We start from the raw sequence: 16,649 nt of genomic DNA on the forward strand, positions 1-16,649 counted from the left end.
GTATAAACTTATTGTAGCCTACTTAGTTTTAGTCCTGCCAAACAACAAACCACAAATCCCTAAAGTTATTATAATTATTCTAATTATTTTTATTATTATTACTCCTAGTTGTTATTACACTGAATATGCTTCCGTATTTTAGGCTAAGAGGAATAAACTGGAAAATTAAACCACGAAGGTATTCGTACTTTTTGTGCAGACAGGCTCTACTTTGGAGATAACTGTGTGTAAAATTTCGCTCAGTAGTTTCCCAGTACGAGTTTCTCTCTCTCAGTGTGTGCGTCCGGTGCGCGCGCGCATGTGACATCATTGATGGGATTGGCTCGCCCTGACTGGGGTGGAGAGTCTCCTCTACAGGCTACAGAGGGAGAAGAAGAGGAGTGAGGGACAGAAGGGAGAGTTTCCATCAGCCACGGAGCTCTGCGCAGGGACAGCTCCACTCAAAGGGTCCCACGCCCCAGAGGACAGTGGAGACTGGGCCCCCCAAAGTGTCCAAACTCCTGTAGGGGGGATGGACTCTGAAGATGAGTTTTAGTTAGGTTACAGGTTGACAAGATGAAGTTCGGGAAGAGTATCTGCGTACTCAACGTAGGGGGAACCCGGTACGCCTTCACCCGTGAGGTGATTAGGGATTTCCCTCTCCGGCGCGTCAGTCGCCTGCATGCCTGCGCAACCGAGAAAGAGGTTCTTGAACTGTGCGACGACTACGACCGGGACCGGAATGAGTTTTTCTTTGACCGTCACGCGCAGGCTTTCGTCTTCATCATGTTGTACGTGCGCTCGGGTAAACTCCGCTTTGTTCCCGGAGTGTGTGAGCTGTCCTTTTACACGGAGATGCTCTACTGGGGACTGGAGAGCGCGCACTTGGACTCCTGCTGCCAAAAACGCCTGGACGACAGGATGTCCGAGATCGGACTGGACACTCTGTCCGAGGTGGACATCGGAGTGTCGGGGGATGAGTCCCAGACCTCGAGCGAGCCTGTGCAGCGGACTGTGCTCACCGGTCGCGCTAAATGGCTCGAGAAGATGCGCAAGACATTCGAGGAGCCCAACTCTTCGCTTTTGGCGCAGCTGTTGGCTTCAGTATCTGTGATCTTTGTGATCGTTTCTATGATCATGCTGTGTGCCAGCACTCTGCCGGACTGGGATACAGCCAAGAGGACTACAGTGGAGGAGCACAGGTAGGCGATAGTCAGGGGCCAGTCGAGTTTAGAGGAATAAAAGGGGGGTCCTTCGAGAGGATGCTGCCAAATATTAAGGCGCAATTTGTGCGGATACAAATGAGACTGATCGAAAATCTAGTGCGTAAAAGTCGGCGATAAGCTCACCAGGCTAAAGGATAGGCTACGTTTCTGTCACGATAAACGCCGTGTAAATAAATAAATAAATAAAAACACTTATGGACACTAATGAATCTCACACGAGCACCTGCACGCCGTCAAGGAAGCGGCAAAACTTACTGCGCACTGATAATTAATTACCCAGAAGGTTAATGTATGGATGTATTGGTCATATACAAACTTTTCCGTCCTAATAAGACGTTAGAGTTAGTTTTCTATTTAAGGGTACAAAAATCCGCATTTATTGTGAAGCAGGGGTGTAGCACAAAATCCCAGGACCTATGCATGAGTAGTCTCATTGGCCCCCCTGCCCTTCCTCTCTTGATCCATGTCACTCTCTCACACACCTTTGATTTTCTTTCTGCCTTATTATTATTATTATTATTATTATCCACTATTTTTTAGAAATGGTTTTGTCTTTTTACCGATTTATTAAGCCGATTTTGATGTTGTTATGATAAAAATGACTTTCAAATTAAAGAAAATTGCAAATTCCCTGGCCCCGGGTAATCAGTCTTACTTTGCACCCCAATACGATGCCCCTGCTCTAAAGCAATAGCTGCGTTTACAGATACTTCCTAGTGCAGGGGCAGACTAAACCATTTTTGCACCTTTAAGGGGTTTAAATAATTAAATAACTGCATCAAAATATTTCTGTAAAAATGTAAATAGAGACAAACTTTTCATTCCACACTTTTCGAGGACCCCACTGGGGCCCCACTGGGGCCCTGGGTAATTGGTCCCATTCTTCTACTCCATTTATGAATGAATCCTCGTGTGTATGGGGGGGGCTAAACCATTTTTGCACCTCTAAGGGGTAAGACGTGCCTAAGAGACCTTCCACTTTATTCGATAGAAAGTTTAGTCTTCATACACATTGGGGACGAGGGTTGCCATTTTTCCCGAAGACTCTGCTTTCAAGCCACATATTTAAAACATGATAAAAAAAACATTCATTAGATAGAAATAGGGACTTTGTCCTTGTGTTAACTGAATTGACGCCTCTTAGGTCAACACAGCACAAAGCCAAGTTTCAAGTCAAACATTAGGAACCTCACACAAGCTCCGAAACAAGCCAATCAATAAAAAATCTATATTATCTGCAGTTATTACACAGAAAGCCTCGTCGTCATCCCGAGCTTCCTCTGCACAATTAGTTTGAATATCTTTATTAGCTTGGTTAGTTTGCACTGCACAGTAAACAAGATGGACAAACATACCCAATAAATGACAAAAGCATAATAGTCCAGTGATGAATGGTAGAAGGTGCACTGAGGGATTATATATCAGGGTAAGCAAACAAAAAGGAATTACAGGAATCACCTTTTATCTAAGTTATTTTGGCATCCGTTTCTGAAAGCGAGGTGAAAAAGCTCACCTCTTTTTCCACTTTATTTTTGCACAGCATGTTCTCTGTAGGAAGCCCGAGGCTGCCTTTCTCTATATAAGGCTGGGTTATGCTCACTCAGCCTGGACAGAGTTTTGGATCGGTCACACTGGTTAGGTAATCGCTGAAAGTGTAGTTTATATGCTCCGGGTCAAAAGTATTCCAATTTCATGCCAGTAGATGATGCAATTCCCTCAGTTGCTCTATAATTCAGTTTGGGCTAATTGTGCTGATGTAGTTATCCCGAGGCTCTGTGCCCTTATTTGCTTGATCTGACTGCGTCTAAGTCAAGCACCACCTCACTTTAATTCAGTTTGATTTGCCTTTGCTGTGCTAATCAATGGGCTAATCATGCGTTTGCTTGTGTCACAGTGTCTCTTTGAGGGTTTTTAACCCATAAAAACCTGGAGCAACATCACTTTTCTGTGCTGCTTCCAGACACCTTTCACAAGTATTTAAAACTTTGAATCCTAAGCAAATTGGTTTATTTCTTAAAAAAAAAAAAAAAAAACACAGAAAAATAGGCAATGACCAACTTGGAAAGAAATGTGCCACAAATTTCCAGGTCATTTCCTTTTTTTACTTTTTTTCGGCAGCCAAAAGAAGTCAGAACTTAGCAAGGACAGTTCCACAAACTGCAAGAATAAGTAGATTTCGATTTTTTTTACCAGGGAAAATGTCCAGAAAATTGTCTAATTGTTATAATTATAAACTATACATTTTACAGACTTTTTTTATATATGTATTTTTAAAGCACCTTTTTTCAATTGATTTCCTTTTGTTGTTTTATTCTAATTCTCCTTTCTCAATAATTTTTTGTTTTTTCTTGTATTTTGGCGGGGGTGCTATCTTTCATGTAATTTTCTTGTGCTTCCTATAAATTTCTTGATTGCTTTTGGGTAAATTCTTCTTCATTGTCTTTTTCCCATGTTTGTTTTTTAAAAAAGAAACTGAGAGACTTTGCTCAGGTTTCAAAGTGTTAATCCTTCCTTTTGAGATGTTTCCCGGCAGTTTGTGTCCTTACTGTGTGTCTATCCTGCTGTCTTTGTTTACTTATGTCAACCCTGAATTGCGTCATCCATATTTCCCATAATTTCTATCTCCCTGCTTCCTTCTTCCTCACATTTGTCATCTCATATCATCCACATCTCTGTAGCTCCTCTGCCATTTCCTGTTTACAATCTCCTCTCCTCTCCGTAGGATAGTGGAGGCCGTGTGTATCGGCTGGTTCACAGCAGAGTGCATAGTGCGCTTTCTGGTGGCCAGAAACAAGTGGGACTTCCTCCGCCGGCCGCTGAACATCATAGATGTCATTGCCATTACCCCATACTATGTCACCATGGCGATGGCCCGTGCAGGGATGCCGGGTGCCGGGCTCGGGGTTGCTGGGGTGATACTGCGGGTGCTGAGGATGATGCGAGTGTTCTGGCTCATGAAGCTGGCCAGACACTTCCTGGGCCTGCAGACACTCGGGCTGACGCTCACACGCTGCTACCGGGAGATGGTCATGCTGATGGTGTTTGTCTTCGTCGCCATGGCGATATACAGTGCCCTGGCCCAGCTGCTGGAGCACGGTTTGGACTTGGGGACGCAGAACCAGGATTACGCCAGCATCCCGGCTGCCGCCTGGTGGGTCATCATTTCCATGACGACAGTGGGGTATGGTGACGTGTACCCTGTGACAATCGGGGGACGGGTGCTCGGAGGGATGTGCGTGGTGAGCGGCATTGTTCTCTTGGCACTGCCGATCACTTTCATCTACCACAGTTTTGTACAGTGCTACCATGAACTCAAACTCCGCTCTGCCAGATATGCACGCAGCCTGACAGTGGAGTTACTGCAGTGAAGAAGTATTAACACCACTCAGCCAAAACATTAAACTCACTTAAAGATGAAGTAAATAACATCAATCATCTTGTTACTAAACAGTGCACCTTGCCACACTGCAAACACTGTTCCACAGTGACCCAAGAACATGACAAGGATTTCAAGGTATCGCCCTTGCCTCCAAATTTCCCAGATCCAAATCTAATTGAGCATTTGTGCCGTTACCCCAGAAGTACTCCAATCCATGGTGGCGCCTCCTTGGATCCAACTTGGCTTTGACCTGCTGATACATTTACGACCGCTGTACTACTTCTTTTAGTCACTAACTGCCAACAGTTACTTTTATAATAATAAAAAAAAAAGTTTATTCATATAGCTTTGTAACCAACCTTACAAAGTGCTTTACACTTAAAATAACAGAAATACACACACACAGGGAAATTTTAAAGAACAAACACAAAAGAAAAAATATAAGAGCAACACACGGGATGTTTTTTTTTTTTAAATCTCCTGCAGTGAGTCACTCCTATAACACTTTGTGAAAACGTCACACCCATACCTCCCATGATCCTGCATTGATCCTGTTTTTGTGCTGTTACTAAATCCTGTGGCAGCTTAAAGGCGAGGCCACTCTGTCCCCTCATCCTGTGATCATACCTTACATACAGAACAGTACCCTGAACAGGCAGTATGAAAGGAGCAAGTGTTACTGTAGGTGGTGTCTCTCAAGTGGCAGGATACAAAGTCAGAACACTAGATTGTAACAACATGAACAATGTTATTGTCTTCACCCAGCAGTGGCTTGTTTTGGCTGATCGGTGTGCACAAGCCGGTTTGCCTCCAACACAGAGAAACCCAACACAGTGGACCTTCTGATCCCATTTTGAACTAATGATCAACTTTCTGCACTGCCCTGTTTCCTGCCTGAGCTGATTTTATTTGGCCTGTCTAGTTCCTGCCTGTTGTGTTGATGATCTCCAATGATTTTCTTCAACCAGCATGCGCCTGTCTCCTTAACAACGCCACTAGGATAGAAGAATAGGAACAGGCAAATAATTATTTATTAAACACACACAGGCGCAGTCAATCCAGTTTTGACAGCGGCTGCTGTTTACACTGTATTCCCATGGTTACAACATTGGCAGAGATGGCTGCTTTTTTTTTTCTCTGCATCCAGTGCTGTTTATTTGTCTGACCATCAGCCTTTCACTTTGTCTAAGCTTTGCACCCAGATGGTACAAGTTACACAAGACTGATGTGTGACCTAGATGCATTCTGTTAAACCTGTGAAATATGGAGAAGGAGCGAACAAGTGAGTGCAAAGTAGGGATGCAGACAGGGTACGCAGGAGGGCTTAGTGTGCAGGAAGGGCTTAAGCCATGGGTAATGAAATATGTAGGCAGGTCAGCGAGGAGTACAAGGTGGCAGACAAATAAAAAGGCAGACGGATATAACAGCGCAGATGGAGTGTGAAATGGTGGAATAAAGATTCGGGACAAAAAAAATGACATGAGATGACAGAATGTGGAGCAACCCTGAGCGCACAGAATGAAAAGACAGAGAGTGTGCATTGCTTCTCCATTTGTGAGTGAATGTCAGGCATTTTGTGTTCCTGCGTCTCCACGGCAACCTCCATCCTCCGACATGTCAATCATAATGGTGGTTGATTTTGTGTGCACACAAATAGGCCCCGTCCACGCACACACCTCCCGGCTGGCACGCACCAGTTTTGTTTTTGCGGTTTATTGGGAAAATGACAGCACAGGATTAGCTGATATTTATGGAAAAAAAAGAGAGCGGGAGAGTGGAAAAAATGAACATGATGGTTCTGACATTCATGATTCAGACATGTTTGCGCTGTTCACGGTCTGCCAAGATGATATGATTTGTTGAAGAGACACATGATCCAAACAAACAAGTCAACACCTCTCCCACACAACAGTCTTTCTCTGCATCTCCACTCCTCTTCCTCCTGTTGCCATCAACCATCCTCTTCTTACAGACACACACACACACACTCTTCTGTTGCAAAAATAATTAATGACTGTGTTCATTATCTGTCAGTCCTTAAAAGTCTATATGTTATTTCCTCATGAACTTTGCAGCCTTGTATGAGTTTAGTATGCACTGTAGACGGTACATATATCTCATTGTTGTTGTTGTTGTTATTGTGTTATTAATGTGCTTTTTAAGTCGTCACAAAAATGACAAATAATCAACATTTTACCACAACACATAATTTTCCCACACTCTCGTGGCATAGCTTACAGCCCAGTGAATTTTTTTAGCCCGGCCTGATCGAAACCATCAATCCAAACTTTTCTCATCTATGAACTTGTAATTTATGTGATTAATGTATGAGCTTTTATAATAAATTCATCTGAGCAAAATGTCTTTGAGTGTGGAATTGCTTATTACAAATTTAACTGGATCATAAAAACTTCAACTGATATCAGACTTCACAGTCTGCTTCCATAGTATTACAATACTTTATATCTTGGGTTTTCACTAGAGCTGCACAACTTAAGGAAAATATGTGATAAGCATGGGTGAATTATGACACATTGGGCCCCTGGATGTGGATGTGAAAGGCCCCCACACAGGTACAACATGAATGTTGTTTCTCCCCACAGAGTTGAAGTCCTACAGCTAAACTGAGGGGATTAAAGAGGTATTTCATTGATATAAAGAGAATCCTTACATAAAACTAGGCTGTCTCTGCAATAGAGAGACACAAATACTTTTGAAAAAAGTGCTACATGATCAGAGAAAACAGAGAAAAAGGACATTTTTGCTCAAGAGGTAGAAAAACTACAACTACCAGAATGTAATGCGTCGCACCTGACCAATAAGTGCTCTGGGTGGTGGGTGAAGTATGGATCTCATATTACTGTTAAAAAATGAACTGAAACATGTTTCTGGAACCATTTGAGTGGAAAAATATGCAACGCAGTAGGAGAATCTTTGTTATTTGATCGGCGCTGCTTAGTTTACGGTTTGATCTCTGTTTTTATCTGCCGCCGTTCTCATCTGTTCATGTTTACAAACTGCCTCAATTACAGCTAAACAGAGCGTTAAATTATTATGGATTTTATCAGGACTGCTCAGTTTTACTGTTTGATCCGATTTCGGTTCAAATTTGAGAGAGAAAGAGAGACAGAGTTAGATACATCTCTTGTTCCAGCTCTATACGTTTTGCATCCATGATAGCAACATGGTTGGCAGGCAATATGAAAATGCAGAAGTACAGCCTGTAGTTTGAGCAACAGCCCTGAAAGCCAGCAAAACATCCAGTGGAGTTTCACCATCGGGGAGGACGGTTGTCTATTATCATGATTCTTTCATGTGATAACTTCAAAGTCAATGTTTTGGCTATTTACAACAGTGACTTCATGCAGAGACTTTGCAGAGACCCATGGCGATGTAGAATATTGTTGACTGTAACGTAATTGATATTACTTCTAATATTCAACATATTCGCACATTATCACATGCTAAAATATAACAAACTGCTTGCTGAATTTAAACAAATGTTTTGAACAAACACAATACTGAACTTAACACAAATTAACCAAATTTAAAAACTGACAGTTACATTTTAAAGTTTTCTATTGCTGTTGTTTTTTAACTCTCTCACAAAAAAATCCACAGTGAAAAGGCTGTAGAGGATGTTACATTTTAAGCATATTTGAATATTTTACAATATATATTGTAATTTTTGCCTTGTGTAGTGTAATGTCACAGTCTTTCACAATGTATTTAAGCAAAGTTGACACAATGATAATATAAAATCAATAATATATTGTGCATGCCTAATTTTTACATCTCATAAACCTTACCTTAAATAACCTTCTTAATTAACTAATTAAAGCCACCCAGTATGACCCAGAGAAGTGATAAATGAATCAGGCATTTCTGTCAGATGTAGCTTTAAAGTCTCAATGTGATTACACTATTTACACCCCTCAGCCTTTTTTCAGAGGTAGTGGGGAACACCTGAGCCCACTGGCAAGGACATTCAGTGCACTCATCAGCTTCACATTGGGGTGAACATTGTGCCACGGTCTACTTCACAAAGCACAAAAACTGCTGATGCTCTGTTCTCAAGGTGCAGACTTTTTAAGCATGTTACACATCTGTCAATAAGCTCTGAAGTCTCATCAGCTCATTCAGTATTATACAGCCTACACCCAAGGTAAATAAAGAAGACACATGATGACATATTAAAGGAAAAACTGAAAAGTGTCACTGTAAAGTGTTTTTCTGTCACTTGGTACTCCTTAGCAAAAATGACCTAAGTCTCCAAAACTCTACTCAAGCGATAATTCATCTAAAATATATTTTTAAAATCCTCTAAAAGATGACTGTTCATTTGGTGTTTTGATTATGTCTAATAATCGCTCCAAAATCTCCACTTGACCTTCAACAAATACATTGTTACAAGAGAACGCCCGGCATTCAACTATAACTTAAGTAAAAGTACAAAAGCATATGCATAAAAGTACAGTAATAGTACCAAAAGTAAAAGTGATCATAATGCAGAAAGGCTCATTTCATTGTGAAATATTGCATTATAATTAGTAATGGTAAGCTGTGTAAGCTTCATGCCTTTAATGGCGCAGCTGTCTACTAGAATAATACAGTCTATTGCTTTTTCAGTCTACAGATATAGATTTGCTGCAATAACAAGGATTTAAGTTTAGTGAACTTTATCTTTGGACTTAAGATGAAACAGATGTTAATTAAGTTTTCCTTTGTGGACAGAATTTTTGGTGAAAATCCTAGAAATGTCCTAAAATCCTGAAAATGCCATAAAATCCTAGAAATGTTGTAAAATCTTGAAAATGTCCTAAAATCCTCCTAAATCCTAGAAAAGTCCTAAAATCCAAGACATGTTCTAAAATCCGAGAAATGTCCTAAAATCCTAGAAATTTCCTAAAATTCTAGAAACATCCTAAAATCCTAGACATGTCCCAAAATCCTAGAAATGTCCTAAAATCAGAGAAATGTACTGAAGTCCTACAAATGTCATAAAATCAGAGAAATGTCTTAACATCCTACAAATATCCTAAAATCCTGAAAATGTCCTAAAATCCCCCTAAATCCTAGAAATATCCTAAAATCATAGAAACATCCTAAAATCCTACAAATATCCTAAAATCAGAGAAATGTCTTAACGTCCTACAAATGTCCTAAAATCCTGAATACGTCCTAAATTCCTCCTAAATCCTAGATATGTCCTAAAATCCAAGACATGTTCTAAAATCTGAGAAATGTCTGAAAACCCTAGAAATGTCCCGAATCCTAGAAGTGTCCTAAAATCAGAGAAAAGTCCTTCAAATATTCTAAAATCCTGAAAATGTCCTAAAATCCCCCTAAATCCTATAAATATCCTAAAATCATAGAACCGTCCCAAAATCCTAGAAATGTCCTAAAATCATAGAAACATCCTAAAATCATAGAAACGTCCTAAAATCATAGAAATGTCCTAAAATCATAGAAATGTGTTTGGGCAAGTTGAGTATCCTTGCTTTAGAGACAATAACCGCTCAATGTGAGGATTTGGGGGCTAAAGATGTCCATGTTTGGCATTAGTGGTGCAGGTGGAGCATTTAAATTGTATCAAATTGAGTCTGGCAAAAAAAGATAGAAAGTGTGAGTCTGTGAAATGATGTGATTCCTCAGTTTAAACAGCAGAATTGCTTTCAGAGTAGCTGATAAAACCTTTCCCTGCACTCCTCCAGCAGCTTGAATTTTAAACTGGCAGCTGTGCCAGCTGACTGCTACGTCACTTTCCGTCGACGGTCGCAGCAGGAAGACCCTCTACCGGGTGATTTTTGTTTTGGGTGACATTTCTCCCCCGTCCTTCAGCAGGAAAATGTACTACAAGTTCAGTGGTTTTACCCAGAAACTGACGGGATCTGCTCCCACGGCCGCCTACAGCCCTCAGGTGAGACCGGGACGCGTTGCGTCGGTGAGAGACCGAGTCGGTGACCGGCGGGATGACCTTCATGTATCGCGGTGCTGGAGCTCGTGCGCTCCAGGTGTCATGGCTTCAAAACACTCAAAACAGATTTAGACATTTCCCAGCGCAGTTAGCTAAATATACAACATGTGTGTCAAATCCCAAACGTGTTACGGTTTTCCTTCCGTGTTTTATTTCCTGAATAATAAAAGCAGTAACGTCACAGCTGTCTTTAGCCGGCGTTACTGTGTCGCTTAAAGTAATCTGTATTGTTTATAAACGAACTAACGTTTGAAAACGGAGATAAACCACAAAGAGACAATGAGTGGCCCGTAATTTTTTCCTTGTTATTATCTTTTTCACTGACATCCTTATCACACAACCTTTATTTAACCTTTATTTTCTAAAGGTTATTTCGTACTCGGGGATCTCCGGCCTTTATGTGTCTTTACAGCCAATTTCGAAATTCAATTACTTGTCAGAGCATCTGCCAGATGTGACCTTTGTTATAACTCTGCAGGGCTTTACTCTGCAGCCTCCTTATTATATGATAGTGGATTACGCTGCAGTGGATCAAGCTCAGTCAATTTATTTATGTTTTTTGTTGGGAGAAAATGAGCATGTAATATAAAAAACGTTTTGGGTGGAGTGTAAGTAAAGACGATTACTACATTTCAAACTTGATGTAATGCGTTTGTATTTTAAATAACATTATTTAACTTATTCGTTTGTAGGATTTTTTTGACGTTTCGTGGATTTTAAGGACATTTCATGGATTATTGGACATTTTCTAGAATTTAAGGGAGTTGCTAGGTTTTCAGGATGTCTCTAAATTTTAGAAGGTTTTTCTTGGATTTAATAACATTTGTAGGATTTCAGGACCTTTCTAGGATTTAAGGGTCTTTCTAGGGATTTATGACATGTGTGTTTTAAGGACATTTGTAGGATTTTTGGATGTTTCATGGATTTAAGGACATTTCTTGGATTATTATTGTCATTTCTTTATTTTTTTGCTGAATGAGTATTAACCTTAGTCAGGGACTGCACCTTATTTATCAGAGTGTGGGGCTGTTGTGTGACTTCCTTTTTAGATAGATAGATAGATAGATAGATAGATATACATATTATGACCCTCTCTGGAACTACAAATATATTTCCTTGAGCCTCCCTGAGTGACTGGGGAAAATGCATGAACCGCCCTCCACTATAAATAACCACAGTTCACAGCTTCTGGCTGTGATAAATGGTGTCATTATGGAGGTATTTAAAGTAAAAGCGCCTTTCAAATCCACTTGCAAGTTTTGGGATCAAATCAAAAAACACAACTCTCCCCCCAGTGCTTTAAAATTACTTGGAGTGCCTCCCCCAATTTTCACCACACCCTCCCCTCTCATAAATAACAGCTCCTAAAAATGGGATTTAATTGCATTTTTCAAATCTGAATCAATTGTTAAATCTTATGGGGTAGTTTGTATGGTATTAACAGTATAAAATATGTACTATTCTGTTTCAGTCAGTATCACAACTGAACTACAGAGATTGTTCTCTATAAAAAGGGGTGTAGGGCTTTTAACCACTTATTTTTCATTGCATTGTCACATTTATTAGCCCTGTTCTGACGCATTTGCCCTTTTCCTCTAATGGAAAGTTGTTTTTTTCCTCTCCCCGGGGTGCTCTGCTAAAAAATCACACACAATACAGTGGAAATAATCAATGATTTTTCTGCATGTCTGATGCACTTAACCCGAAGGCAAAATTTCTGTAGCACTGCAGGTCACAGAATACTTTTTAATGTTATTCCTCCTTGTTTTTCACGCTGTCATACTCTTTGGCGTGCCTGGATTTCCCTCTCATTTTAACTGTAGTTCCCTGTCTTCCACGAGCACCGGATACTATTTCGTGATCTACATTTGATTGTGATCCACAGAGCAAACCAGTCATCTCTGTTTCCATACAAAAAAACATACTGAACATATATATACAGGCCTGCATTTCAACCATGCCAGTAAGACATTAGTGTTGAACGTTACTGAAATACTGCACCTAACTGCTGATAGAAAATCTCGCCTTTACCAGGAAGTGTTGACACAGGCTTTTTTTTTTTTTTACAGCAGCAACTGCAATATTGCGGCAACTGCAGCACTTCCCACCTTCTCAGTAATTATCACCTTTTTAAAGCAGATCATGTGACCTGGACTCAATCTGTGCTTCCAGGCTCTCCTGTGTCAGCTCACACTTAGAAACAACATTCACAGTCACACCTTCAGGCAGTTTTTCCTTACTTGCATGTGTTAAGTTGAAGACGAGGAAACCCCCAGCAGACACCTGAAGGCACTTTTCTTATTATTCCTCTGTAATGACACGTCACACAGGTGAGCCCACAAAAATAAAGGGGAGTCTGTAATTCTGTTTAAAAGCATAAAGACGAGTTCTTGTTGTGAGCACTTTAAGCTGAGCCGTCTCTGAAATGGTAAGTAAAAATAATCTGTTCTCGGTGCCCCTGCGTTTTCATATGTCAGATTTAATTTCCCTACTCCCACATTATCTGCCTCCACACACTCTAACAAGGCGATGGGTCTCCCGGTGATTTTCAAACCCAAGGTGGGTGAGAGGCTTCCTCCAAGTGAGAGGATATTAAGGAGGCACATACTTTATTAGCACCACAATGGACCTGTGGCTTATTTACTTACGAATTGACTGTATGAAAAGGAGAACAGCAGCATGACTTTATGATGATAATTTCCCTCGACACAGCTCGATAGCTAAGGTACTGATTTTTAGTTTTCTGAGATAAAAATGATCACGTTTTTTTCTTTTGTGTGGACAAAGTGTGCCTAAAAAAAAGGCCAACAAATATTATGTTGTCCCTTACCAATACAACATTGAACAACCTACAACTAAAATAAGCTTAGACGTTACTACACTGTCAGCTGTAGTGTTGCTTAATAATCTGAACTGGCACTTACACAGTCTCACAAGTGGAGATTTAAGTTGCGAGATGAGATGAATCATGTTGCTCATGTAATCACTTGTAGTCAGCAGTGTGAGATGATTACTGTGCCTACAAAGAGTATGTGGACTTTTGTTGTATTTAATTTAACAGATATAAAGAGTTGTTTTCCTTCATTTTATGTTACTTATTACCAGTGTTGGCTAAGGTTACTTTTGAAAGTAACATATATATTATGAGTTTACTACTATTAAAAAGTAACTTGTTATGATATAGCATTACTGACTGAGAAAAGCAACTTGGAGTACTTCTGTATTACAAGAAAACGATGAAAACCTCTTTCTGATTCCTTGGGCATGTAGGTCATATTATCCAGATGGCGTGTAGCCGACTGTTTGCCTACTCTGGAATTCAGTGAAATGTAAAGATAGGAAATATTTAATGAACCAAGAGCTACAACAATTAATTGATTGTCAACTATTAAAATAATCACCAACTAATATGATAATTAATCAGCTCAAGTAATTTTTTAAAGAAAAAAAATCTCAGATTCCAGCTTCTTAAATGTGAATATTTCCTTTACTCCTCTATGACGGTGAACTGAGTATCTTTTGGTATCTTTTGGACATTGGAGGACATCATCTTGGGATTTTGGAAACACTAATTGACATTTCTCACCATTTTCTGATATTTTAAAGACCAAACAACTGAACAATGAATAATTAATTAATTAAATAATTGAGAAAATAATCAACAGCTTATTAAAGATGAGATAATCGTTAGATGCAACCCTATTCCCACTGTTTATTACTGTCAACAAATCCTAAATCTTTGTCACCGGTTCACTAAAACATGATAAACGTTTTTTCAGATTGTTTGATTTAAACCGTCCCAGGATATTTATGACCATAGTGAATAATATTATAATAATTTGAAATGGGCTTTTACACACGTGTACTAATTTTTAATGTAAATGTGCATTCTTGTGACCAGCTGGTTGTTTTTTTTAGGGGCTGAGGCCGGGTGTGCCAGCAGAGTCCCCTGCCATGATCTTTGCCACCCCCACCAAAGTGGTGTCAGAGTCCGGGGCCACAGTGGAGTACCTGGGAACAAACAGGGTTCCTGACCTTCAGAGGTTATTCCAGGTAATGACCAACATAAAATTAAAAAGCTGTCACTCATAACAAGAAGACGATTTATTTTCGCTTTATATTAACGCTGGAGAAGGCAGTTTTATTTTGGTGTCATGGGGCAAAAATCCATTAATAAAGTTGTAATTCAAGGGGGCTAAGAGAAAACTAGACTTCTTCACCTACTCCCGACTGTATTTTTTCAAGCTTTAGAAAATACAGCCTGTAACAAAAGACATTGAGTTAATTTTAGAGAGAGGGCATTCCTACAAATGCAGATGCACGTGCATGCCCTTTCCATTAAACTCTGATTCAATGATGGAGAATCCTGCAGAGAAAGTTGCTATCCCAGCTGTGGCAATAACTGCCTGCACTGCAAAGTAACTCAAAAAAGGAAGGCGGCATTACCAAAAAAGAGTCTAAATGAGTCAAACTAAATACAATGTGTCAGTATTAGTGAAAAGTTGTGAAAAAATAATTGTTTAGCCTCCTGCTAATGAGCTAAAAGATCACGGCTGCACCTTCAAGCTCACATTTATATAGCTAATGTTAGCAAGAGCCTCGATGCACGGTATTTAATCCGCCTCAATGCCTGCCGCTACAGACCACCTCACCAGAGACGGTCTGACTGACGGTCTGCGGCTGCAACAACCTGGATTCAACCATCACAAACCCCAGGTCTGTGGGACCAGACAGCCACGACTCTGCTGCTGAATCAGCAAACTTTCTATTGTTTCCCATACACATCCTGCAAAGCAGTCACAGTGTCGGGGAAGGGACCGTGGAGTAGAAATTTGGCAAATTCCTGTTTCATTTGTAATCAGATAAACAGAAAGGGAGCAGGGCATGGATGGGCTGCGCAAATGAGCTTTACAGCTTTACAGTGACATAAAATCAAATAAGTCTGTGTATTGAAAACACTGTGTTACTATATGAAGCGCGTTCATATGCCCGTAATAGTCTGGTGGGAGCTGCAGGAGGAGGCTACAATTTGGGTTTCTGCCTACCCCAGCTTTAATAAGCGTCCACGCTGAATCAGCTTTTGTTAATTCAGAGAAGTCCTCCGAATAAAAGTTCATGACTCTATACTGGTCAGACTTTTCTGGCTTGAGGCAACGGCTGATATTTATTTGACTCTATTCTTAATGACCCCTGCTTCAGTATTCATTACACGAGAGGCAGTGAGGGAAATAACTGAAGTTGGACAGACCCATCACTCAGACAAATGGAAATTACAGCAACGGCTGCTGCAATTTTCTAATCACAAGAAAAATGATTTTGTTAAAGTGAATGTGTCTCAAACTGGTACTTAATAAGAAATGTGTGTAGAAACTGTAACCTTCCAAGGGAAAAAAAAACTTTTTTTTTCAATATAATCAAACTTCAGTTTCGTCAAATCTCAATATTTTTCAGTTGGAAAATATTTATGTTTATATTTTTAAAACACAAAATTACGTTTGTTTTTTTTTTTAGTGTGTCTTGAAGGAGAAAAAAAATAAATGCTTAATTCGTTATAGAAAGATTGTGTTCTGGCCCAAATAATCTAAAATGTTGAGGCCCATCTGTCACAGCGTATTGCTGAGAATACTCTGTACTCTCACATCTCCATTATTGTATTTTTCATATTTTCCACCTTTTTTTTCTTGCTCTAACCCTCCCCCCCCTTCTCGCCCACCCCCTCCTGTTTCGTCCTCTCCCAGACGTCAGACGGTATCCCCATTCATTTGAAGCGTGGAGTTCCCGACAGGCTACTGTACCGCACCACCATGGCTCTCACTGTGGGAGGCGCTCTCTACTGTATGGTGGCTCTTTACTTCGCAGCGCAGCCCAGCAATAAGTGACCAACACAAAAAACAGGATCTTTGTACAACACCTCTGACACCACGCTACTGTAATTCATCAACCCATCATTCCCAGCCGCCATCTACCCTCGCCATGCCACCTCTTGGGACTCTAATCGCTGTTGGAGCATCACACTCGATGATAACAACAACAATGTCTGTCTTCTTTGTTGAAAAAATGTCTGTTAATAAATTTTAGGTAAAACATG

The 16,649-nt window shown here is 40.2% G+C and overlaps 2 protein-coding genes across 2 annotated transcripts; both read left to right on the forward strand.

The window, feature by feature from the left end:
* On the forward strand, nucleotides 1-7,322 carry kcng3 (potassium voltage-gated channel, subfamily G, member 3). Its single transcript, XM_042507539.1, has 2 exons — nucleotides 1-1,181; nucleotides 3,928-7,322. Exons 1-2 carry the CDS (start codon nucleotides 556-558, stop codon nucleotides 4,571-4,573), a joined length of 1,272 nt encoding a protein of 423 aa, XP_042363473.1. The 5' UTR covers nucleotides 1-555; the 3' UTR covers nucleotides 4,574-7,322.
* A 3,024-nt stretch (nucleotides 7,323-10,346) lies between these two features.
* On the forward strand, nucleotides 10,347-16,649 carry LOC121958550 (cytochrome c oxidase subunit 7A-related protein, mitochondrial). The gene is made up of 3 exons (XM_042507540.1): nucleotides 10,347-10,504; nucleotides 14,480-14,614; nucleotides 16,300-16,649. The coding sequence occupies exons 1-3, from the start codon at nucleotides 10,433-10,435 to the stop codon at nucleotides 16,438-16,440; spliced, it is 348 nt and encodes a 115-aa protein (XP_042363474.1). The 5' UTR covers nucleotides 10,347-10,432; the 3' UTR covers nucleotides 16,441-16,649.

The sequence above is a fragment of the Plectropomus leopardus genome, chromosome 19 (genome assembly GCF_008729295.1).
Source record: "Plectropomus leopardus isolate mb chromosome 19, YSFRI_Pleo_2.0, whole genome shotgun sequence".
Classification (NCBI taxonomy): Eukaryota; Metazoa; Chordata; class Actinopteri; order Perciformes; family Serranidae; genus Plectropomus; species Plectropomus leopardus.